The 23,870-nt window shown below is 49.5% G+C and overlaps 1 protein-coding gene across 13 annotated transcripts in view; it reads right to left on the reverse strand.

Moving 5' to 3' along the window:
- Nucleotides 1–23,870, reverse strand: part of ATXN7L1 (ataxin 7 like 1) — a 269,582-nt gene that overhangs the window by 23,069 nt on the left and 222,643 nt on the right. For all 13 annotated transcript variants that reach the window (XR_007130729.1, XM_047752410.1, XM_047752413.1 and 10 more), the window contains 3 exons: nucleotides 13,023–13,306; nucleotides 8,871–8,953; nucleotides 7,744–8,000 (listed from right to left, as the gene is read on the reverse strand). Coding sequence is in view for 12 of the 13 variants with exons in the window: in XM_047752410.1 (XP_047608366.1) it covers nucleotides 7,744–8,000; nucleotides 8,871–8,953; nucleotides 13,023–13,306 (624 nt within the window). In the remaining variant the exon portion in view is untranslated. The remainder of the gene's footprint in view (nucleotides 1–7,743; nucleotides 8,001–8,870; nucleotides 8,954–13,022; nucleotides 13,307–23,870) is intronic.

Below are 23,870 nucleotides of genomic sequence, written 5' to 3' on the forward strand. Positions count from 1 at the left end.
TTTCTGTACACCTGAAACGAATACAACATTGTAAAACAATTATACTCCAAAAAATTTTTAAAAATAAATAAATAGGAGAGACACAAGGAAAAGCTGTGTCTTCATCTGAATCATGTTTTTTTTCTGGAAATACTACAGCCATTCCAAGATTTTGGAGATGAAGCCAAAAGACCAAAAAAGGATGGAATAAAAGAAGGGCGGGGAAGAGGCGTAACCTCTGACCATTGAGGATGGCTGCCCTTTCACCTCTAGGCTTCTGGTCACCAGTGGTAAGAAATTTCCTAAGTACTGGAGTGTTTAGTAAGCAAGCTTTTCTGCTACTTGCACCTGAAGTGTCCCAACAGATGCAAGAGTGAACAAAAAGGTTTTAACACATTTTAAGAACAGACTGTGGCTGAGACTGTTAACTGCTGGGAAAGGGGCTCACCTTCCACGGAACCTCGAGAAGCAGGGCACCTGGAGCTGCAAAGGTCATGGGTAATGTGAGGACTAAACATAATGGGAGAGGTGAAAGTCTCAGTATGCGGTAGCTGGACCCACAGTTACTACCTCACACAGCTGGAGGACTTGCTCTTGCCCCACTGCTACCTCACACAGCTGGAGGCCTTGCTCTTGCCCCACCAGCCCTCTCCCCCTCCAGTCAACTTGCCAAAAGTGAAACCGAACCAGAGAGATTCTAGACATGGGGCTTGGCAGAGACCAGAAGGGGGTGCCCAGGGGTAGAAACTGGGGGACTGTGGGCTGTCCCTGGTCAGATCCTCAGCTGGCACTCCCAGAATGCCCACTGCCAGGCACATCAGCAAGGCAGGGTTCTTCCCTTGGGGAACCGAAAGGCCCCAGAGAAAAGGCTTCCACATCCTGCCTTTGGGAATCCTCTAACACAAGGCTGACTGGTGACGTGATGACCATTTGGCTGACTGTCCTGCACATAGACCTCCATCAGCCTGCTAGAGCTTTTCCTCAAATGTGAATGGTCGGGGACCACCAAACTTTCCTGCAAAGCTGACCAACCAAGCATCAAATGCATGAACACATACCTGAAAACAAACCTAGCGGGAGATGAAGATTAGAAAGGAAAAGAGGAAAAACTAAGAAAGCCATCTTCAAAGCTGTTAGAATGGTAACATCTCTATAAAAGATAGTATCTTATAGGATATTTTAAGAAACCATCAGGTAAAAAGAATCAGATCCTAAAATTTAATACATCAGCCATAAATTATTTAATATATAGTTTTGAAGATAAAGTGAAATATCTGGTAAGAAAGTGGAACAAGAGATTGAGAGACATAGGAGAAAAGAGGTAAGAGAATGAAAAGACCAGAACAAAAGGTCCAATATGCAACGAATAGGAGGTTAAGAAAGAAAATCAAGATACCATGGGGAGAAAATTATTTAGTATGTAACATAGGAAAATATCCCAGAAACAGGCATCTCCAGATTGAAAGGATCCACCGCATACCCAGCACAATGAACGAAAAAAGACCTACATCAAAGGGGATCGCTGAGAAATTTCAGAGCCCCATGCTTTAGGGATTAAAAGTGAAATCAAAATGATATTATACTTCTTAATAAAAACCTTCGATGCCAGAAGCCAATGGAAAAATTGTCTTCAAAATTCTGCAGGGCAATGATTTTCAAAATCCAGGTACATACTCAGAGAGAGTATCAATTAAGTGTGAGCATTGAAGAAACACATTTTCAGGTGTATAAGGACTCTAAAAATGGACCTCTCATGCACCCTCACAGGAAACTAGTGGAGAAGATAGTCCATCAAAATAAAGGAGCAAACTAACAGAGAAGGCATCCAGGGGATCCAGGAAATAGGTGTCCTAACACGGAGAGGGTAAAGACAGTTTCAGAATGACAGCAGCTACTGATTTTCAGGCTCTTTCTATACTATTTGTTTTTTAAACTATGTGCCTATATTACTTTGATTTTAAAAAAAGAAGTTTCATTAAGACAAAAAAAATTAGGGAGTTCCCATTGTGGCTCAGCAGGAACGAACTCAACTAGTATCCATAAGGACGTGGGTTTGATCCTTGGCCCTGATCACTGAGTTAAGGATCCAGCCTTGTTGTGAGCTGTGGGGTAGGTCTCACATGAGGCTTGGATCTGGTGTTGCTGTGGCTGTGGCGTAGATCAGCAGCTGCAGTTCCAATTCAACCCCTAACTTGGGAACTTCCATGTGCCACATGTGCGGCCCTGAAAAGAAAAAAAAAAGAAAAAAGAAAGGAAAAAAAAAATAGTAAGTTCCGGTTGCCAGACAAAAAAGAGGAGATGACGGGAGAACCGTGGAGAATAAACATGAGCATGAATACGGTGAGTTCCGGAGCAGAATCAACTGAGAGCAAAGGCAGAAACACGGATGAGTGAAAGGCACATGAGCGCACATGCGCAGAGGAAAGAGGAGCTCGGAATCTTCTCCTTTTCAGGCCCCTGTCACTCTGCAAGTAGGCACCATCCAGGCCCTGATGGAACAGTAGATGCTCTCAAGACCTCCCAGCTCTGATTGATGCCATCCACAGTGGAACCTGGAAGGGTAGAGGGTGCTGGCCCAGCCTGTGTCTTAGAAAAGCCAAGGCTTGGCAAGGATGATGGGGAATGGGGCAACCGGCCATGAGAAAGTGTGGAAAAAGTCTGGCAGAGAGTACTAAGTGGGCATCCAGCCTTTCTTCCTCAGCCCTGCATCACCCCTCCCCTCTCCACTTAGCAGTTTGATCTAAACACAGGGAGTGTGATGCTGGCCGATGGTCCTGGTCCGCTTCTGCTGAGGGCAACTTCAAGTCCCTACCCCGACCACTTTGAGGAAGCACGAGCATCAGTAGAGCAATTTAGGGAAGAGAGTGCAAAGCAATTCACTTTGACCGAGTTCCTACTATGTGTAGACATGGGATGTACATTTTCTTTTTTTTTTTTTTTTGTCTTTTTGCTATTTCTTGGGCTGCTCCCGTGGCATATGGAGGTTCCCAGGCTAGGGGTCCAATCGGAGCCATAGCCACCAGCCTACACCAGAGCCACAGCAACTCGGGATCCGAGCCGCGTCTGCAACCTACACCACAGCTCATGGCAATGCCGGATCGTTAACCCACTGAGCAAGGGCAGGGATCGAACCCCCAACCTCATAGTTCCTAGTCGGATTCGTTAACCACTGCGCCACGACGGGAACTCTCGGGATGTACATTTTCTTATCCAAGTTACTCACTGCATTAGATGTGTGTAACCATGACCTACCTTTCTCAGATGAGGACATCAGCTGCCGAACTAACAAGAGGTGGAAATGAGACTTGGCTCTGTCTGCCTGACTTCAAAAACCCCATCCCAACCCCAGTGGAGAAGTAGCTATAGAAAAAGCCCAGAGAGACAAACGTAGGCCCAGGAGAGAAATGGCTTCCAGTCTGGCAATGACATTATCAAACAAGTCACGAACTGAAGCTGATTTCAGTCCAGACTCATCTCTGCCCTTTTCGGGTATCTAGGCCCTTCTACCTCTCCCCACGCTGTCCTTATCAGTCTGAGATTCATTGGCATTCGCCACTTTATATTTTAGGGTGAGATGTGTGGGCATTAATGAGACAGAGGGGCATGTGCCCAGATCTTGTCAGCACTAGCCTCCACAGCCAACCTTTCCTCCTTCCCTCCTGGGGAACAGTCTGGCTGGTTAGAGCCCCACCTCCACCCCCTCTCCAAGAGAACCCTGATGGCTTTGGTTGGCCTGGTCATCTATAGTCCTTGGGGTCTGTGGGGAGACTAATGGGTATGTTATCCAAGGGCCCCCAGGTTGAGGGGCAGGAGGACAGGTGACTGGAGATCAGGTGGCACCAAGGCCTTCACTAACTCCCACTACCCCTTACTACCAGCGACCATTAACTGAGTGCTTACTATGAACTTAGCACTTTATCTCATTTAATTCTGCTTAGCCCCATTTCCCAGATGAGCAGTTTGAGGCCAGAGAGGCTTGTCGAGTTAGCAGACAAGGAGTTGAGCCATGCACTCCCAAGCCATTCCAACTCTTGCTATTTAACTCACTTTTGCAATGCTAGACCCAAGTCCCTCTTTTAGGAACCCCTGACAAGCATGGGTTGCAACTCAAAAATATGAGAACTGGAGTTCCCATTGTGGCGCAGGGGTAACGAAACCGACTACTATCCATGAGGATGTAGGTTCAATCCCTGGCCTCACTCAGTGGGTCGGGGATCTGGTGTTGTGTGAGCTGTGGTGTAGGTTGGAGACATGACTCAGATCCCAAGTTGCTGTGGCTGTGGCGTAGGCTGGCAGCTGTGGCTCCAATTCGACCCCTAGCCTGGGGTCGACCCCTAGCCTGGGAACTTCTATATGCCCCAGGGGCAGACGTAGAGAGACAAAAAAAAAAAAAAAAAAAAAGAGAGAGAGAGAATTGGAATATTTTCAAGGTCATCAATATTTAAGAAATGAATTCACACACATTAGCACTTCCTTCAAGAGAAATACATGACTGGGAAGGGATTACCAAATTCCACTCATGTGTGATCATTCTTTTTTTTTTTTTTGGCCAATTATATATAATGAGTGTGATTGAAATATCTATTATATTGATATCATTTACATGAGGAAAACAGAAGTTGTTTTAAGTCTTAAGTGAGTAATTAGCTTCTGATCATCTTTGTCAATTTCTGATGCCATGGGGTCTCGTCTGAACCCAAAACAACGTAAAGATGACGACGATGACATTTCCCACTAGCTTTGGAAGACAGCTTACCCCGGAGTTTCCTGGTGCCTATAAAACCCTTGAAAAGTGTCCTCAAAAATTATTCTTATCAACATTTGTAACATATGCCTTTGCCTCCCTTCCTTTCAGAGATAATTATTTTTCGAGATTAACCTCACTCTCTTTCTCCTGCTGCCCTCAAAGAACATAAACGCCTGGCATGTCTCTATTGACAAACACGCCCTTAAAATTAAACCAAAAAGGAACAGAAAGAAGCAGTTCTGAAGGCTCCATGGTTGCCTGTTTCATTTTTTTGATGGCTGCTCCTGGCTCCTCTGTTAAGCCAGGGACCACTGTTTGGATGAGAAGTGCCTGCATCAGTCAAAATTGATGGAGAACTGTATGGTACGAGCGTTTTCAAGCTGGGTTCCCTGGGATCCTTGGGGAATCTGAGGTGATCCCTTGGATGGGCTGGGAGACAGTGGGCTCTGGGTACATGTGTGATGAGAGCAGGGCTTAGCTGGCTTCAGGTGGAGGCAAGTCTGCTTTGACATTGAGTACTATGTATGGTTTTGTGGGAATAAAAAAGTTCCATCACCACCAAGACATCTGAAAGCCACCATATATAGAACTGAAGCCTCTCCTAGAAGTTTGGAGCAGAGCTGTCTCCTGGACTCTAAAGCAAGGGTAATATCCTGCACCAACATCTGGCATTACAGTGAGAAGTCATTATAAAACCATCTGGCAAGAGGAGGGGAGGCTGGGAAAGTGGCAAGTGAATGAGTGATGGTAACGCTGTGATAATGCTTATGATGATGAAGAAGTGGGGGTGGCCACTCCATCTGACTCCATCTTCCTAAATGCCTGAGGCTGAGGCTGGTGAGTCCAGGAGAGGGGTGTTGGCTGTCCAACAGGTCAGGCTTGCACCAAAGTGGGCAGCATGAGAGATCCTGATAGGTCAGCAACAATTGCCATCAAATATTTGCTTTTTCTTTAAAAATAAATTCTTTCCCCTTCCTTTGTAACTAGGTTCTCTCTCTTTCTCTCTCTTTTTTTTTTGTCTTTTTGCCATTTCTATGGCTGCTCCCGCAGCATATGGAGGTTCCCAGAGTAGGGGTCTAATCGGAGCTGTAGCCACCAGCCTACACCAGAGCCACGGCAACGCAGGATCTGAGCTGCGTCTGCAACCTACACCACAGCTCATGGCAACGCCGGATCCTTAACCCATTGAGCAAGGCCAGGGATCGAACCTGCCACCTCATAGTTCCTAGTCGGATTCGTCAACCACTGAGCCACAACGGGAACTCCATAACTAGGTTCTCTTAATGCCTGCTTGCTGCCTGGACAATTACTCTTTGACATTCACCCTGCATGCATTAAAAATCATCAGACTGGAGCTCCCATCCACAGCACAGCGGAAATGAATCCAACTAGGAACCATGAGGTTGAGGGTTCAATTCCTGGCCTCACTCAGTGGGTTAAGGATCCGGCATTGTTGTGGCTGTGGTGTAGGCCGGCAGCATTAGCTCCTCCTGGACCCCCAGCTTGGGAACCTCCATATGTCATGGGTGTGGCCCTAAAAAGCAAAAAATTAAAAATAAATAAATAAAAATAATCAGATGATATAGTTATCTACACTTGTATTATTGTTTCCTTTTTATGGTGTTTTTTTTATGGATATTTGAGTTTCATCTTGTAAACTCTAAATTCTTAAAAAGCAGGATCTAGTTTCATTCTTCTCTGTGCCACTGCCTGAGAGTCCCTAACAGTACCTTTCTTATGGAACGCGCACTCAATCAATATTTTTGAATGAGGGTTCCGCCTTGTCATCTGGATATTGGCCTGTGGCTTCCTATGACACTCCACTGCCTGTCAAAACACACATGCATGGATTTTAAATCTCTCTCTCTCTCTCTTTTTTTTTTTTTTTGCTTTTTAGGGCCGCACTCTCAGCATAAGGAAGTTTCCAGGCCAGGGGTTGAATCACAGGTACAGCTGCCAGCCGACACCACAGCCACGTGGGATCCAAACTGCATCTGTGGCCTATACCCCAGCTCACAGCAACACTGAATCCCTGGCCCACCGAGAAAGGCCAGAGATGGAACCCACATCCTCAAGGAAACTAGTTGGATTCGTTTCCACTGCGCCACGATGGGAACTCCCTAAGTTGCTTTTTTTTTTTTTTTTTAATCTTTTTGCCATTTCTTGGGTCACTTCTGCGGCATATGGAGGTTCCCAGGCTAGGGGTCGAATCGGAGCTGTAGCTGCCAGCCTACACCACAGCCACAGCAACTCGGGATCCAAGCTGTGTCTGCAACCTACACCACAGCTCACAGCAACGCCGGATCGTTAACCCACTGAGCAAGGCCAGGGATCGAACCCACAACCTCACGGTTCCTAGTCAGATTTGTTAACCACTGCGCCACTACGGGAACTTCCCTGAGTTGCTTTTAATCCAAGTGGGTTTTGCTTTCTTTTCTTTCCTTTCTGTCCAGGACAACCAAATAACCCCTCCAAGAGGTGGCTTGGTTTTCTTGGTGTAGAGGGAAACGTAAGGACAAACAGCCTGTCACACCAATTTTCCCTTCACCCTGACCCCCAGAGACTTGTAGAAAAAATTCACAGAATACTCTGGCAGGTGGGCTCCTGAGCTGTGCTGGCTCCCCATTTCCCCCCAGACTTTCCTCACGCTCTGCTCCAGGAATCTTCACCTAATCAAAAAACCCAGGGGACCAGAAAGTTGCCTGGTGGCGGAGTGTCACCCTGTCAGGTATTTATTTCCAGCTGACTCTTGCCCTGTGAAAACACCTACTGTCTGATACAGGTCCGCTACGAAGGATGATGGTGATGGCAACAACGGCAACAGTAAACTCCCCTGACCGCTACGCGTGGCAGGGGCTGAGCCCCTCATGCCCATTTTCCCATTTAAACTTCACACGTGCCTCACGAGAAAGGACTATGAGGAGTCCCCTTTCACCCACGTGATCAGACCACACACGACCCAGCCAGGCAGTTACTTGCCCACGATTCCAGGCTGCTACGGCCAAGGTGGGACTTACCTAGGAAGCACAGAATTAGGTGGCCTGGATTTTGCAGGGGACGCGACTTTAGGTTCTGGGCCCGAGCTCCCTGAAGATCCTGGCAGCGAGTCCTGTGCCGGCCCGGACTGGTTTGGAAGTCCTTCCCTTGCCGAAGTCAGGAGATGCTCTTTATCTTTAACTTCTTTTTCCCGGGACTTGGCTTTGTGTTCCGCCAGAAGGAGGTCAAATTGCTTTTTCCGGCCTGGGACTGCCCTCCGATGGCTTAGTGAGTGAGTCTAAGGAGAAGAGAGATGGGAAGCACAGCCTCTTTGATCAGCACATAAACCTGCTTCCCCAGGCCCTCCATTTCAGAAACAGCAATTCATGGGAATTTAGAGGTGCTTGAAAAGTCAACGTCAAGGCAACGGCTCCTGTTCTGCGGCTGCGAAGAGGCAGAGACCACGCAAATGCAACCATGCCCTACGCTCCTGGCATTAAGGAGCCGAAGCTTCCTCCAAAAAAATGGCATAAGATGACGAGCTTCAGCGCAGAACCCCCGAGAACCTCTCTGATGAAAGGCACCGGTGAGGGCGTGCTGGAGTTAACCCAGGTGCAGGTGGGAGGCTCGCTTTGGCCCAGACACACAGAGCCACCAAGCAGAGAGGGCCACGGCCTCCATCCCAAGAGGCACTAGCAGTTCAGCGTGAAATAGGGGGCTGGGGGCTACCCACTGGCGGCCGCCTTGGGTCAGTGGTGCCCTGGCCACCCCGGTGTGGCCGGATCAGGGGCTCGGCGGCTCGTCCTCCCCTCCGGGGCTGCCTTTCAGGGCGCTGCCGCCGCCGCCGCCGCCGCGCTGCTCCTGCATACATTAAAACGTAGCAGGGTTTAGAACCGCCTGTGAGTGCCTATAAATACAATTTACTGTCTGGCCTCACAAGTAACAGGGGAAGCCTATTTTTTTTTTTTTTTTTTTCCTTCTTAAAAAGCCAGCCAGCTTGAGGCAGGCACTCTGCTACCACGGAAGAGAAGAAAGCATTTCCCTTACAAAGAACAGCTGGGGGTCATGTCGAGGCTCCACACCCTGCCGTGTGCAGAGAGTGGCATGCAAACATTTCGACAAAGGCCCCAGTGAGAGCAGGAAGTATTTTTTATGGAAAGAGAAATACCTTGCAGGTGAGGGATCTTGTGCAAGGTTTCTTTGTCTCGGGATCCAATACTCCACAGTGTTTATTTGGGTCAAATTCTCTCTCTGGTTTAAGAAACAAACAAAAAATATAAGAAAAAAGGAGACTAAATAGGATCTGGCATTAAGACTACATTTAAAAAAAAATGCACATTTGCACCAACAAGTGAGACATTGTCAGGCAATCTGGTTTGTTGCTGCTGTTGTTGTTTCTTTCTTTCCCCAACCAGCTGCTAAAATGCTTCAAGAACCGCTGGGGGAAGATGGTGCTCCCCTCTGAACCCAAGAGTTCCCAAGTCCAGCTTCGGTAGGGATGTGGCAGGGATGTGGGATGGGTGGGGGCGGGCGATGGAGGGAAAGGAGCCACGTTGTTCTCGCACTTTGCTTTGCTCCCAGCAATTCCCCAGGTACCTGGCACTTTGGGCAGGACTGGCTACAGACCAGGGAGAGCCACCTGGGGCCCAAGGGCCACTTCTTACCATCCCCCTGTTCCGGGAGCTCCAAGGATATATCACCCTTCCCTCCCTGCCCTGCCTTCTTGCTCGTTTTAAGCCATTTCAGTGGGAGACTTTTCTGTGCCATGTCAGTATGACCTGCCTCTCTCATGCTTTGCAAAGTCCTCAGCACAAGGCTTTCTACGCAGCCTTGCTGACCAGAAAAATCATTTCCCTGATTCAGGAACATTTCGGCAGTGTCACAGGCAGGGGTGTGGGCAAAGCCTGGGCGTGGACCTAATGCTGTGGCTAAACCTGAAGGTGCAGACAGGGCAGAGCCTATTAAGTTCACAGCTTGCTCTGCCCCCTCCACCACGGAGCCTGCTGCTCCAGGTGGGAATGCGCTGGGCAAGTTGTCCCTGTGGGACGAAGCAAGGCTGATGGAAGCAGGCTTTCGCCAGCTTCTGTCTGCTTGCTGGCCTGTCGATGGCTTCTGTTGAGGTTACTTCTAAGGAACCTGCTCTTTTCAGGCCCATTTTGCATCCCTTGCTCCTTCCGGATTACCAAAATGCTCTCCTCCCCTGGAAAATGAGGGGCCAGGAGGCAATCTCTTAAGGACCCTTTAGGCTTTAAAATTCCAGCTCTTGTTGGCCTGTGTCGTTTGCTGGAAGGCAGCCAGCAAACACCTGTGTCAGGAATGACACAGCTCTTCTGGGCATTCAGGGAGGTGGGCAGCAGTGTTGGTGGGTGGATGGGTGAATGGGTAGGTGGGAGGTGGATATAAACTTGGTGGAATATCTCCTTAAGGGACTCCGATGGCCGCAAGCTAAAAAGAGGGTTCCTCGCCTGCGAAACTGTCTGAACTTGGTGGAGTAAACTGACCATAATAAATGAACGCATTCTGTTTTTAAAAGAAGGTTTGGGAGCCGTGGGGTGTTTGCAACAGTGGTGGTTTGCAATAAAACCATTCTCCCGTATTCAAGACAGATTTCCTGGGTGGCTATCAAAATGCATCCCACCCCTTCTTCTGCTTTTGTCTTCTTCCTTTTTTTTTTGCTTCACTTTTAAGAATAGAAAACTGCTAGGCCTGGAGATGCCTGTTTCCTGTGAGGCCTCTCTGCCCACCGAGGAGGGCCTGGGCATCAGGCCCCAGGCTGCCTGGTGTGAGTTCTTTCCCTCGGGCCTGTTGGAGTCAGACCCATGCCCAGATCCACACCAGTGCTCGTGTTGGCCTGGAGCTGAGCAGGTTGTTTGGCTGGGGATGGGAGCTGGCTGCCAAATGTGAAAGCGAGAGAGAAATAAGCAAAAGACCCAATGAGACAAAACCACCAACAAAATGCAAAACCAACAAACACACACACAAAAAAGCCCCAAACAACTTCAGATTAAGGTGCAGGCTGGAAGCCACGGTCATGCTCCTGCCAGGACGAGGAAGCCCAGCCTCTGGACACTGTACCCAGCCAGGCCTACTTAATTGTCTGGGCTGCTGCCTCCTCTGCAGAGCGAAAGTGAACTTTCCTTGCGGGAAGAGCCAGGGGCTGGGGGCTCCATCACACAGGGAGGCTGCACACCCTCAAAGAGAGCGCCAAGCTCTGCCTTTCTTTCTGGACAGTGGGTGAAGTGGGCGTGGAGAGATTTTCGGGGGGGTGTCCAGTGAAATAACTGTGCCCCGTGAATGCTTTGGGCCTGAGGTACGTTTAAGACAAACTTTTTAATTTTTTTGTCTTTTTGCCATTTCTTGGGCCACTCCCTCGGCATATGGAGGTTCCCAGGGTAGGGGTCTAATCGGAGCTGGAGCTGCCGGCCTATGCCAGAGCCACAGCAACACGGGATCCGAGCCGTGTCTGCAACCTACACCACAGCTCATGGCAACGCCGGATCGTTAACCCACTGAGCAAGGGCAGGGATCGAACCCGCAACCTCATGGTTCCTAGTCGGATTCGTTAACCACTGCGCCAAGATGGGAACTCCAAGACATAAACTTTTTTTGTTTTTGTCTTTTTGCTATTTCTTGGGCCGCTCCCGCAGCATATGGAGGTTCCCAGGCTAGGGGTCCAATCGGAGCCAGAGCCGCCAGCCTACGCCAGAGCCACAGCAACGCGGGATCCGAGCCGTGTCTGCGACCTACACCACAGCTCATGGCAACACCGGATCGTTAACCCACTGAGCAAGGGCAGGGATCGAACCCGCAACCTCATGGTTCCTGGTCGGATTCGTTAACCACTGCGCCACGATGGGAACTCCCAAGACATAAACTTTTTAAAAGCTCCTGATGTGAGATAGAAAAACTTAAATACAGACAAACCTGAAGGAGAAAATAAAAAGGACCCACAATTGTTGGGGCGCTTAGGAATTATGCTCATAAGAACATAGCTTCTGTCTCACAGGATGGCTTTCTCTAGTCAGTTGACCCTTGAATAACACGGGTTTGAACTATACAGGTCCGTTTACATGGCAGCTGCTTTCAGTAGTAAATACCACAGCACTACAAGACTGGAGGTTGGTTGCATCCAAGGAGATGTAGGAACTGCAGATATGGAGGGCCGACTATAAATTACATGGGATTTTCTTTTCTTTTCTTTTCAGGGTCCACCTGTGGCATGTAGAAGTTCCCAGGCTAGGGGCTGAATCGCAGCTACAGCTGCCCGCTTACACCATAGCCACACAGGATCCAAGCTGTGTCTGAGATCTATATCACAGCTCATGGCAACACCGGATCCCTGACCCACTAATTGAGGCCAGGGATCAAACCCACATCCTCATGGATACTAGTCGGATTCGTTTTGACTGTGCCACAACAGGAACTCCCTACGTGGGGATTTTCGACTGCATGGAGGGTTGGCACGCCAATCCCTGAGTCGTTCAAGGGTCAAGCGTGTTTTCTCTTTTCTGTTTAACATTTGATGAATGCCCAGAGTGTATGAAGACATTATAAAGGTTATGGCTCTTCTTGGTCTTTTGGAGAAAGTGAAACTGTCAGATTTCTTTCTGCAACAAACCCAAAGCAAATATCATCCACTTGGGGGCCCCTAAGGGCAACCACTGCCTCTAGGACTGGCCGTGGGTGCTTTTCTGGGTGCCCCAGCCCAGTGTCTACTCAGACAACCCAATAGAACTAGAGACCCTCAATACCCTATCTGCCGGGCCAGTCCAAGTCCTGCCCAACAAGAATTCCAATCTGCTTATGTGGGTAAGGCAGTTGTAGCCCCAGACCACAGGACCCACCTGGAAACCAACCAGATCAAAGGACAGAGAGGGGCAGACAGCACCAACACGATTGCCCTAAGCCCGTCCTGAGCTATTGTGACATATCAAGGTGGGCTGTCTGACCTCATGGCAGTGAGGCTTCCTGGCACCCAGGGGTGGTTCGGCCTGTCAGCAGGATGACAAGAACCTCAAAATCCACAGACTGCTGTGGGGGCAGGGGGTGGGCAGGGGCCTCCTGCTTTGGGGTCACTAGGGTACTTCCTGCTAAGTGCTGAGCTGAGAGAGGCACCTCGTCAGGCCCGGGGATGAGAGAACCAGTTCTCCCTTGCCTTTTTAGGTGAGGGGAGGGGAGTCCTGCCTGCAGGCAAACTCTGTGTCCCCCTTAAAATGCAACAGACCTGCTTCATGATAAGAACACATCACTCCCTTGTTACGGACGCAACGGACTCAACTGCGGCCTGATCGTGAGCCAGACTAAGGACACAGACACGTACCTGAAAGTCTCCTGTAAGGCTTGCTGTTGTTTTTGGTGCCATTTTGGTGTTTCTTGTCTATTGCGGCAGACAAAATTCCTTTGCCGTTTAATATCTTCTCTGGGGAAGGTGGCACGGACTTGGACATCAAGACTGGCTTAATTAACGGCGGGGCGGAGATGGCAGAGGATGAGGTGGAGCAGGAAGAGACCGCAGTAGTGGTTGTAGAGTTCATTTTGACATTGGCACCATCTGCCTTCACTAGGTTAGGAATTTTCTCTAAACTGACTACGGGAACCGGAACACTGAAACAGAAATGAACAAACACACACAATTGCCTTCTTTGATACATCTGGTCTGCTGAGAAGATCTCCCCGCTTATCGCCATCAGGACCCTTCCTTATCACTTATTTATACTCCTCCTATAAGTGAGCAGCAGGATTCCAGTTTTGACGGCAAGGAGATGTGTGCCTTGGAAAGGACCAACAGGGGGTGTGAGGCTGGCACAGCGCCAGGGATGGCATCAGAGCTGACTGATTACCTCCTGGAGCGGTCGTCCCCATAGATCCTGCAGCTCCCCACCCCCGTCTCAGTCCCTTTGGTCGGCAGCCTCCGAGACAGCACTTTGGGCAGAGCACGGCGCCCGCTGTGAGGCTCAGGAAGGGATGCTGTCAGTCCCCGCAGACGGTGTGCCACGGAGCTGCGTGCTGAATCACGCCCCCTCCCCCCTCTGCCCGGCTGGTCTCCCACCCCGGCGATCAGGCCTGACATCTGCTTAGCTCGGAGCGCTGACAGGCTCACACCGCACGGAGGCATGGCTGCAGGCCAGCGTGCCACGCTACATGCTGTCGGAGGACTTCTGGATCACTCGGATCCTGGGGATGGGCTCAAATTGAGTGAGCCGCCATGGAACATTATCTAATATTCCATTTTCGGCAGCTAGTTATGTAAATAGGCAGTGCTCAAGGCTGGCAGGTGAGAGGATGAATTTTAAGGAGACAGAGCACAAAGGTATATGTTTGCTCCTCAGAATCTGTCACCTTGCCTCACTTCCCTGCCATTTCTTCTCTAATGGATATGCATTTGATTTCTGTGCATTTCATGCTGGAGGACCCTGTGTCTGGGGGGATGCAGATGACTCTGTCTCGGGGTCTTCAAAGATGAGATGAGTGGCAGAATAAGCTTTGCTTTGGTTCCTGAACCAGATTCCCTTTCCTCCTTGCGGGAGGGCGGAACACTAGCACTTCAGCCCCCCAATCATCTCTGAGCTGAGAGGGGAGCTGACTGAGCTGTCTGAATGCCAAGTGGGCTAGAACATGGCTTAGACAGGCCTGCAGACAAAAGCGGGCATGAAAGACAGGTTGGGTTCACGGAGGAGGAGTCTGATCTGTCCACACAGCCGGCTGGCTCTCCCTTCTCTAAGATGCCTTGGCAGATCATTTCCTTGATCAATTTGTTCATGAAATTATTTCAGCAACCCCTCAGCCCCTGCATCTTCTCTGACTTTGAAATCAGATCCCAAATGTTATTTTTAGGTCCCTGCCAGTGAAAAGGGCATTCAGTGGTGGGGCATGCTGCTGCTGGACTTCGGCCTTTAGCCGGGACCACGTGCTTTCTTGGCCAGGAGAGTAGGTGGGGGGGAGGGGTGGGGGGGGGAGCGTGGGTGGGACATCATGTCCCAGGAGAGGGGAACTGGAAGAGCGGTTTTTAGTAAGACACCATGTCACTCACAGTCCTGCCTTTGATCAGTGTCTCAATTGCTGAGATACTGTTCAACTGCTGCTACTTTCTGTTGAAGGGCAGTTCTCAAAGCACTCACATATCGCTGAAGAACAGCACAAGAAGCCCTTGAAAAGTCAGCAAGCTAAGACGCTGTAAAGATATTACCTGGTGAAAACAGTGCTGCATTTCTGATTTCTTCCAAATGGTAAAAAGTGCAAAGCCATGGAATGTGGAATTCTTCCAGGCTCCGTCCTTCACTCAATTTTAAAAGACACAAATTATAGAAATTGGGGTCTCGAAGAAAACTTTGTACACCATGTTCAGAGCAGCATTACTCACAATGGCCAAAAGGTGGAAGCAACTCAAATGTCCATAGATGGATAAATGGAAAAGCAAAATGTGGTATATACACACAATGGACTATTGCTCAGCCTTAAAAAGGAAGGAAATTCTGACACATGGATGAATGTTGAAGACACGATGCTAGGTGAAATAAGCAAGTCACACGTGTGTGATTCCACTTGTGTGAGGCACCTACAGTGGTCAAGTTCATAGAGACAGAAAGTAGGATGATGGTGGCTGGGGGATGAGGGGAGGGAGCAGAGAGCTCCTGTTTAGTCGGTACAGAGGCGCAGTTTTGCAAGCTGAAAAGAGTTCTGGCGAAGGGCTGCACAACAATAGGAATGTATTTAACACTACTGAACTGTATATCAAACATGGCTAAGACAGTAAATTTTATTACGTGTATTTTACCGTAATTAAAAACTAATTCAATGTGCAAACTAAAAAAAAAAAACTCCACAAATTATAAAACTAGTGGAACTTAAATTATACTTCAATATCCTGAATTTAAAAATAATATTCTAAGAGCCTGCTTTAAAAGCTTTTGTTGATTTATTTGTCTCCCTTGTTCGCACCTGATTTTTATTTCTTTAGGAAAAAAGTTCAACTTCAAGTGGTAATGTAAACATGAGGGCTAGGAGCAGGCGAGAAGATTCTCCAGCATGTGTGTGGCCTCCTCGGATCTACTTCCTTGTAAAGCCAAGTGCGTTGAGGTCCAGATCCAGCTTTTGTTGCATGAGCTGGTATGAGTCACATGCTGAGTACTCATGAGCTTAGCAGACAGAGATAGGAGGCTGGGATAGAATAATCCAGAGCAATCATGCCAATTGAAATAAATTTAGACATGGAGGCAAGTGGTCCTCAAATACTCACAGTCCAGTCCATGTTTCTCCCCTAAAATCACTGCCCAGCTCTGGCATGTCCCTTAAGGCAGCAGTGCCAGGCGACTTAGTTCTTTGGTGATGCTTCTTCCCTACTGTGTGTTAGTAACTGAACTTGAGCCAGGCCAGCGAACACCTGTGACAGATCTCCTGATTTGGGGTTTTCTCCCCTACCTGAGGGTGGTCCCCTCATACCCTCTCTGCCAACTCCAGGGAGACTTCAATTCCAGTGCCCTGGAGACAGCTGTGGAATTGGAGCCCATCAGAAACAAGAAGGGAAGGCTGATATGGGGTCCTTTGGGATTGAGTTGTCTTAGCTCGGAAGCGGGGGTGGGGTGGGGGTGGGGGAGAGTTAGGGAAGAAAATCTGATCAAGAATGTTTCAAAGGCTCCAAAGACCAGCTGAGACAGTAAGGAGTAGAGCCACAGAGTAAATACCCTTGAGGCCACATCTTGGCAGCGGGAGGAGAAGGGAGATTGAGCTGTTTGGGTGGGAGTTCTAAGGGGGCCCGCTAGCTAATGGAGAAGGGCCATAGAGAGGAGGAATCTGCGGACTGTCCCCCATCCTTTTTCCTTTGGTGTCCCTTCTTTCACACAAAGGCTTTGGGCGTCCCCTCTAAGGTGACCTGCCTGGCCTGAGAGGAGAAGGTACTTCTTCTAGGACTTAAGAGAAGATAGAGAAGCAGGCAGCTCAATGGTAGCGGGAAGGACCAGACCCATCTTTGGAGGAAATGAGATGGAGAGAGACAGGGAGAGAGAGAAGTGAAGGTCCTTCCAAGTTGACCTCACCACCCTCATTCTCCAGCATAAATGTCAGAAATCGGTCCAGGTGGGAATTTAGTTTCCTTTCTTCACTACAACTGGAACAGACCCCAGATCCCAGGCAGATGAACAGAGGAGGAAATGAAGGCAAGATGGTGCCACATGATGGGGAAAACCCGTCCCAGAGGTTCAGTCGTTTTCCAGGCCTGAGAGCCCTGGCTCCTGTTTCACTTACACACAGACCCTGGTGTGTGTGAGCGAGGGTGGCTGCCCGGGCACCATCACCTTGGGACTGTCTTCTCCTTTCTCCCCCGTGCTCATTCTCACTCCCGTCCCGCCTCTACCTCCACATCTCCCAGCCAGTAGGCACAATGTCCCAGCCCTGGGCAGCAGACCCTGAACAACAGTACCCCCCACCCACTTTTTTTTTTTTCCCCCATTTGGAAAGAAGCCAAAAGATCCTAACCCCTGTTATCACAGTTTGGGTACCTCCCCCCTTTTCTGGGTCTAGTCACAGAACTGCAACACCTCTGTGTGCTGTTAGGAGCTGGGTAGACAGCTGGCGACAGACACCCAGACGACTAACTAACGATTTACTGGTCGACTGGCTTAGGTGATAAACAAGCCCCGAAGGTCCCCTGGAAGTTAACCAAAGCCCCTCAAGTTCCTTCCCTGTCGATCTTAAAGGATGCGCTTACACACTTCCCCAAGTCTCACGATTACTTGCATTTATCCACTTGCTACTGTCCTTTCTTTGAGGAGCAACGTTTGAAAGGGAAAGCCGAGTCCCCACTCCGTGCCTGCTGCTTTCATAAAGCCTGTTTTGTTCGCTTGGGATGAACTCTCTCAGGGAGCCCAGGGCTGGAGCCTGTTCTCCTGCTGCGTCCAATACACTGGCACAGTTATCCCCTCGTTATCTCTGTGCCTCTGTCTCATCCTGGGAAGGGATCCCACAGCCAAGAACAGTCCTCCCTCACCCTCCTGGCTGCATCCACCTTGCTTCTTGAGTGCTGTTTCAGCTGCCTGGGTGCCGCTCTTTCCTCGGTGCTGACCTGACTCAGTTTATCTTTTGGAACCAAGGAGGGCCTTCTGGCTTTAAGAAAATGTTTATCCTGGTACCAAGTAGATTCCCCTCCCTATCCAGTGATGTCTTACAAAGACCAGAGGGATCAGAGGGCCATTTTGAGGGCCACCAAAGTGTCACAGGGCCAGGAGTTCTCCTGCCAGCGATTCTTGCCTGGAGATGATGGTTTATTCTCTCTTTTTTTTTTGGTCTTTTTAGGGCCGCACCCACAGCATGTGGAAATTCCCAGGCTAGGGGTCGAATCGGAGCTGCAGCTGCCAGCCTGTGCCACAGCCACAGCAACGTGGGATCCGAGCCATGTCTTTGACCTACACCACACAGCTCAGGGCAACACTGGATCCTTCACCCACTGAGCAAAGCTAGGGATTGAACCTGCACTCTTGTGGATACTAGTTGGCTGCATTACCACTGAGCCACGACAGGAACTCTGGTTTATTCTTTCATCATCAACAGACAAAGCTTAAAAGAATGGTTGAGAACAACTTTAGGCCTGCAGAAATCATTGCCAGCCCTGCTCCACTTCACAGCACAGGGGAAAGATGGCTTTGACAGGCATGAACCTGAAGACACATGGTATTTGTGCTGTGGGCTGGTGATTTCTTCCACCAATTCCTTCCGCAAAGGCCCCAAGTGCCTATGTTCCTGGCCTGGCAGAATCTTGAGGATCTTTGATTACTGGCTGATCCTTGAAAGGGTCATGTTACCCAGGCTCTTGCCTTTCAAGCAGGGATAGTAAGTTATTCCAAATAAAAAGAGATTTACCCAATTTTCTTTTCTTTTTTTTTCTTTTTTTTCTTTTTGGCTGCCTCCAGGCACATGGAGTTCCCAGGCCAAGGATCAGATCCGAGCTGCAGTTGTAACCTAAGCTGCAGCTGCGGCAACGCTGGATCCTTAACGCACTGTGCCAGGCTGGGGATTGAGCTGCATCCTAGCAGTCCCAAGATGCCACAGATCCCATTGCACCACAGCCTGTGGCATATGGAAATTCCCAGGCGAGGAACTGAATTCGAGCCTCAGCTGCGACTTATGCTGCAGCTCCGGCAATGCCAGATACCTTAACCCACTGCATGGGGCAGGGGTCAAATCTGCATCTCTGCAGCCACCAAGCTGCTACAGTAGGATTCTTAACTCACTGTGCCACAGCAGGAACTCTGGAATTTACCCTATTTTAAAAGGCTTTCAGAAGAAAGATTCCATTGGGCTTTCTTGATGCATTTTGACACTATTCATGTCAAATTTAAATTCTTTAAATTGAAATACTTAGGACATTCTTGGAGTCTGGGAGTTAGGCAATCACTAAGAATCAGCTTGCTTGCTTATTTATTTATTTATTTTTTTAGGGCTGCACCTTTGGCACATGGAAATTCCCAGGCTAGGGGTAGAATTAGAGCTGCGGCTGCTGGCCTACACCACAGCCACAGCAACGCTAGGTCCTTAACCCACTGTGCAGGGCCAGGGATTGAACCTCCATCCTCATGGATACTAGCTGGGTTGGTTATCGCTGAGCCACAACAGGAATTTTTAAGAATCAGCTTAAAAAACAGCTACAGAGTCTGATCCTGGTACAGCGGATACAGGAGGTGCTACATAAATCCTGGCCAATGAATAAATAGTACTTTTTCCTTTTTTTTTTTGTCTTTTTGCCTTTTCTAGGGCCGCACCCACAGCATATGGAGGTTCCCAGGCTAGAGGTCTAATCAGAGGTGTAGCCGCCAGGTTACACCAGAGCCACAGCAACTCGGGATCTGAGCTGCGTGTGCGACCTACACCACAGCTCACGGCAACGCCGGATCCTTAACCCACCGAGCAAGGCCAGGGATCGAACCCGAGACACCGTGGTTCCTAGTCGGATTCGTTAACCACTGTGCCACGACGGGAACTCCAACAGTACTTTTTTCAGTATGGAAAAAGATTGGGAAAACATTCAGAAAACCAATCTGTAAATACCTTAAGCAAACAGAAAACAGGATAATCAACCACAGTTCACAGGAAATAAGGAAATCTGCCAGGTTAATCTAATATTATTCTGTGGCTGAGTGTTAGGCCTGGCGGGCAGAGAGGAAGCACGGTACATAATCTCTCCTGGCCTTTGCACGGCTCTGATTCCCTCTTATATCACACACCCTCAGTAAGTGGGCAAAGTGTGGTCAGACCACACAGCTATGGGGATGAGTGGCCCAGGCAGCGGAGGTAAAAAAAGATTGGTTATCAGGGTCTCGTGCCAGCCCATCACAGGGGCTCATCCCTGGCCAAGAAGGCTAAAACGTCTTCATCAGTGACTTGGGTGATGGGCCAAGACCTCGTCCATCAACTGTGGGAAGAAGCAATTAGCTGTTGGGAAGAATGATGTGGGACTTCCCCTTAGGAGGTGGGGAGAAGTGAACAAGCTGATTTGGATGAATTGTAAACGTGACCAGGAGCAAGTAAAATAAGATCAGGGAGGACAAGTAGGGCTGAATTACATGCCTATGCCTTGCCACTGTTCTGGCAAAGACTATAGACTATAGAGGGTGTTGCAAGATAGTTTGGGATAATGGTTGGGGACACAGGCTTTGAAATCAGACAAACCTAGATCCAAATCCTGCCTTTTCTATCGCTAGATGCATTATGGCGGGAAAGCCATCTGACTCCTGTAGGAATGAGGACAAGGGTGGCTGGCCTGGCAGGTGCACGAGCTCTGGTTTCTGCTCTTCTTTGCCTCCTTGGCAGGACAGCCTTGCAGTAAAAAGCCCGGGCAGGCAAACGAGGCTACTCTGCTTCACTTATCTCAAAACTTCGCCACTCTGGCCTCAGTTTCCTTAGTAGTACAATGAAGCCCATGATAGATATTTGAAGTGATTAACTGAGATAGTACATACAAAGTGCTTAGCATGGCGCTAGGCACATAATTGGCCTTCAATGAACTGTAGCTAAAGCAAAAAGCGGAGAGAAGATCATGCCGTCCCCACCCTACTGACCCTGATGGGGTTTACGTCTGGGCGCAAGTCATCATTACCGTCAGAACTTTTTGTGCCCTTAGCCCCTCTGGTCCCACAGAAGAGGGAGGGGTGGAGGAGGAGGCGGGTGAAGACTGGTGGGAGCAGGTAGCCTTCCATACTGGAGGACTTCTTGGGGGTGTAGAAGGGGACAGACAGAGCTGAACAGGAAGCCCCTTCAGACTTGATCCCTTTCTAGGAGCCCTCAGCCTACCTCACAACCCCATCTGCCTCTCAATCCCTAGTTTCCTAGGCACTGCCCGAGCCTGGACTAGTGGTGAAAGCTCAAACCTGTGTACACATTGTGGAAGAGTGGGCAGACACATTGTGGAAGAGTGGGCAGAACTCCAGCCTCCTCTCATACAAAGGGTGTCATCTCCTGTCCCCCCAAAGCTAAGGGAGGCAATGTGGGTCCTTACTGGTCCTAAGATGAACTGCTATGTCCCCCCTTGTAGGCTTCAGCCAGATTCCCTGGAAGCCGGAAGCCCTGGCACGAGCCTCAGTGATGTAAGCACTTCTGTTAATCAAGGGCTCCCAAGGCATGGAGCTCAGAGGTGGTCTCTGAGATCAGCCAGATCAACTGGGAGGTCAACCGGTACTAAATGCCCTTATATTATTGGAGAGCCGTAATACCCTAAGACCATGGGAAAAACCAGCAAGCCAGAGGAGAGGAAGATAACGAAGGAAAACCAGAGTCCTGCCACGGTGGTGTAAATGCAGCTGCACAGGCTGTCTCTGGAGTACCCTTGGGGCCAGCTTCCCTGCAGTGGTGCAGCCTTTGGCATCGAGTCCAGGGGGAATTTAAAGCACCCCCAGGCCAAACCAACCTTACCTGCTCAGTGCCTTTCTTTCCACATATGACAACAAAAAGCCTCCCAGTGAAAATAAGTGCCCAGAGAAATTCACATCAGGGCATAAGTGGTATCAGGGCCTTTGAGGGTAGGCTCTGAGATGGAAGAGACCAGGGAGCAAGTGGATTCTGCAGGAAGCACTAACACAGAGCAGAAGACAGCTCTCAGTGCTGGCCCGGGACCGGCTCTGCCGAGGAGCAGCCTGCAAATGCACTTCCACCTCCAGCCACCAGAGGTCATCAGCTCCCGCTCGTGGAGCTACAATGGGCCCTGCCTGCCGGGACTGCCCTTGGCCTTCCACACAACATCCACTGCCTTCCTCAAGCGCTGGAGCCGACACTGACCCAGAGGGAGAGACAGAACCCCCTCCCCTCCATCCTCCTGCCAGGGAAGGCGGGGACCTGGGACTAGGGCTCAGACCCTCAGCCTTTGCTTTTAGGAAGCTTGTTCTGAGCACAGCATCCCTGGCTACTGCCAGCACCCCAGCCTCCTTTCCAGGGTGACCCTTCCCGAGAAAGCATCTTTCCCCTCAACTTCTCCCTCCTTCTCCATCTTGGAATCCAGCACTGGCAAGCCGCCCTGCACCCAAACCACCTCCATCCAGAATGCCAAGCACATTTTCTTTAAACCTTCAAGAGTTTTAGTCTTCACAGTTGACCAACAGCAGACTCCGGAAAGGCTTGGCCTCAAATTAAATACATTCTGAGTTTTTAAAAATCTCTATCGTTAACAGCATCACCATCCACTCGAAAGCCTTCTGCAACGTTCAGTCGTCCTTTTTGCATTGCCGCTTCAGGCCTCATGCCTGAACCCTGATGAAAATCCAGCCACTGGACTTTCCCTCTAGCCTCTCTCAGTGCTCAATCCATTTCCACCATTGCAAATCTGACCCGCTCTCCTGCTGTTTAGAAGGCTTTGCGGGCTACCTACTGCCCAGGTTACCATGTCCAATCTCACTGCTGGCTCCCGACAGCTCCTGCCCGGGGTACCTTCCATCACAGCCTAGCCGGATGCTCTCGCTCTCTGAATACTGTGTTCATCCACCAGGCTCTGGGCCTTTACATGGCGGGGGCGGGGGGGTTTCCTTCTGCTGGTGCGCCCTCCTCCCTTCTCAGCGAGAACACACCCGCCTCTGTGTGGATGATGCGTCCTCTTCTCTCAGCGCTAGCTGTTTCTTCCTCGGTGTTTCTGTCACACTTATCAAAGAGCAAGGCTTTAGTTCTGTGTCTCGGTGGCCTGGCCAGACCATGAGCAACCTGAAGATGGGATCCTGGACCAAGTGTATCCACCTCTCTGGAGTTATTCCAGTGACATCCTTACAATTTAGCATTTAGGAAGGGCTCAATCAGTGTTTGATGAATGACTCAATGTTCGCAGTGAAGGTTAATTCACTTAACACATTACAAAGCAAACCAACTCTTAAGCAGCACAAATGTTTTAGGAAAGGACCAGCCTGCAGCTGTCACCTTTCTTGGTAGAGGAGCCATTGTGATGACAAAGTTCACCCCTGGAGGAGGCTGACCTCTCCCCATCCTTCACTCCTCTCATTCTCCCTGGTCACACACCCACTGAACACCTGCTAGGGTAGGCTGTGCCCTCATGTGGGAGATGGTTTTGTGTCCTCAGCACCAATTGACAGATGAAGAACCCGAGGCTTAGAAAGGTTGCCCCAGGGCATTTATTCAGCAAAGTGAAGGGCAGAAAGGGGGTTTGGTTTCAGGGAGCTCTAAGAGTGATGCTCTTTATCACAGCCCAGCTGTGTGTATCACCTCAGGCCAGCCACTTTATCACCTTGGGCTTGTGTTTCCTCACCTCAACACAGAGTAGCTTTGAGGCTCAAAAGGGAGTGGGACCATGAAAGCATCTAAAAATTACCAAGTGCTCTGCAAATAGGAAGGACCGTGGTTACCCACCTTCGTGGCTCAGACTCCCTCTCTCCCTTTTCCTTCCCCAGCTGTCCTCGCCTAGATCTCCCTTCCCTGGACTCTAATCCCTATTTCGTAGCATTTCTGCAAGTTGACAGGTCAGCTGAGCTTACACCCGGGGAGCTGTCCATTGTTCTTACCTAGCTCATCTAAAACCCAGTGAGCAGGCAGCAGTGAGATGCTTAAATTCCAGATGCCTCCCTGCCCTGGCAGGGATCTTACCTGCCTGGATGCCTGTGTATTTTTTTTTTTTTTTATTAGGGTATAGTTGATTTCCAGTGTTGTGTCAATTTCTGCTGTATACCGCAGCGACCCAGTCATACATAGA

The sequence above is a fragment of the Phacochoerus africanus genome, chromosome 11 (genome assembly GCF_016906955.1).
Source record: "Phacochoerus africanus isolate WHEZ1 chromosome 11, ROS_Pafr_v1, whole genome shotgun sequence".
Lineage (NCBI taxonomy): Eukaryota > Metazoa > Chordata > Mammalia > Artiodactyla > Suidae > Phacochoerus > Phacochoerus africanus.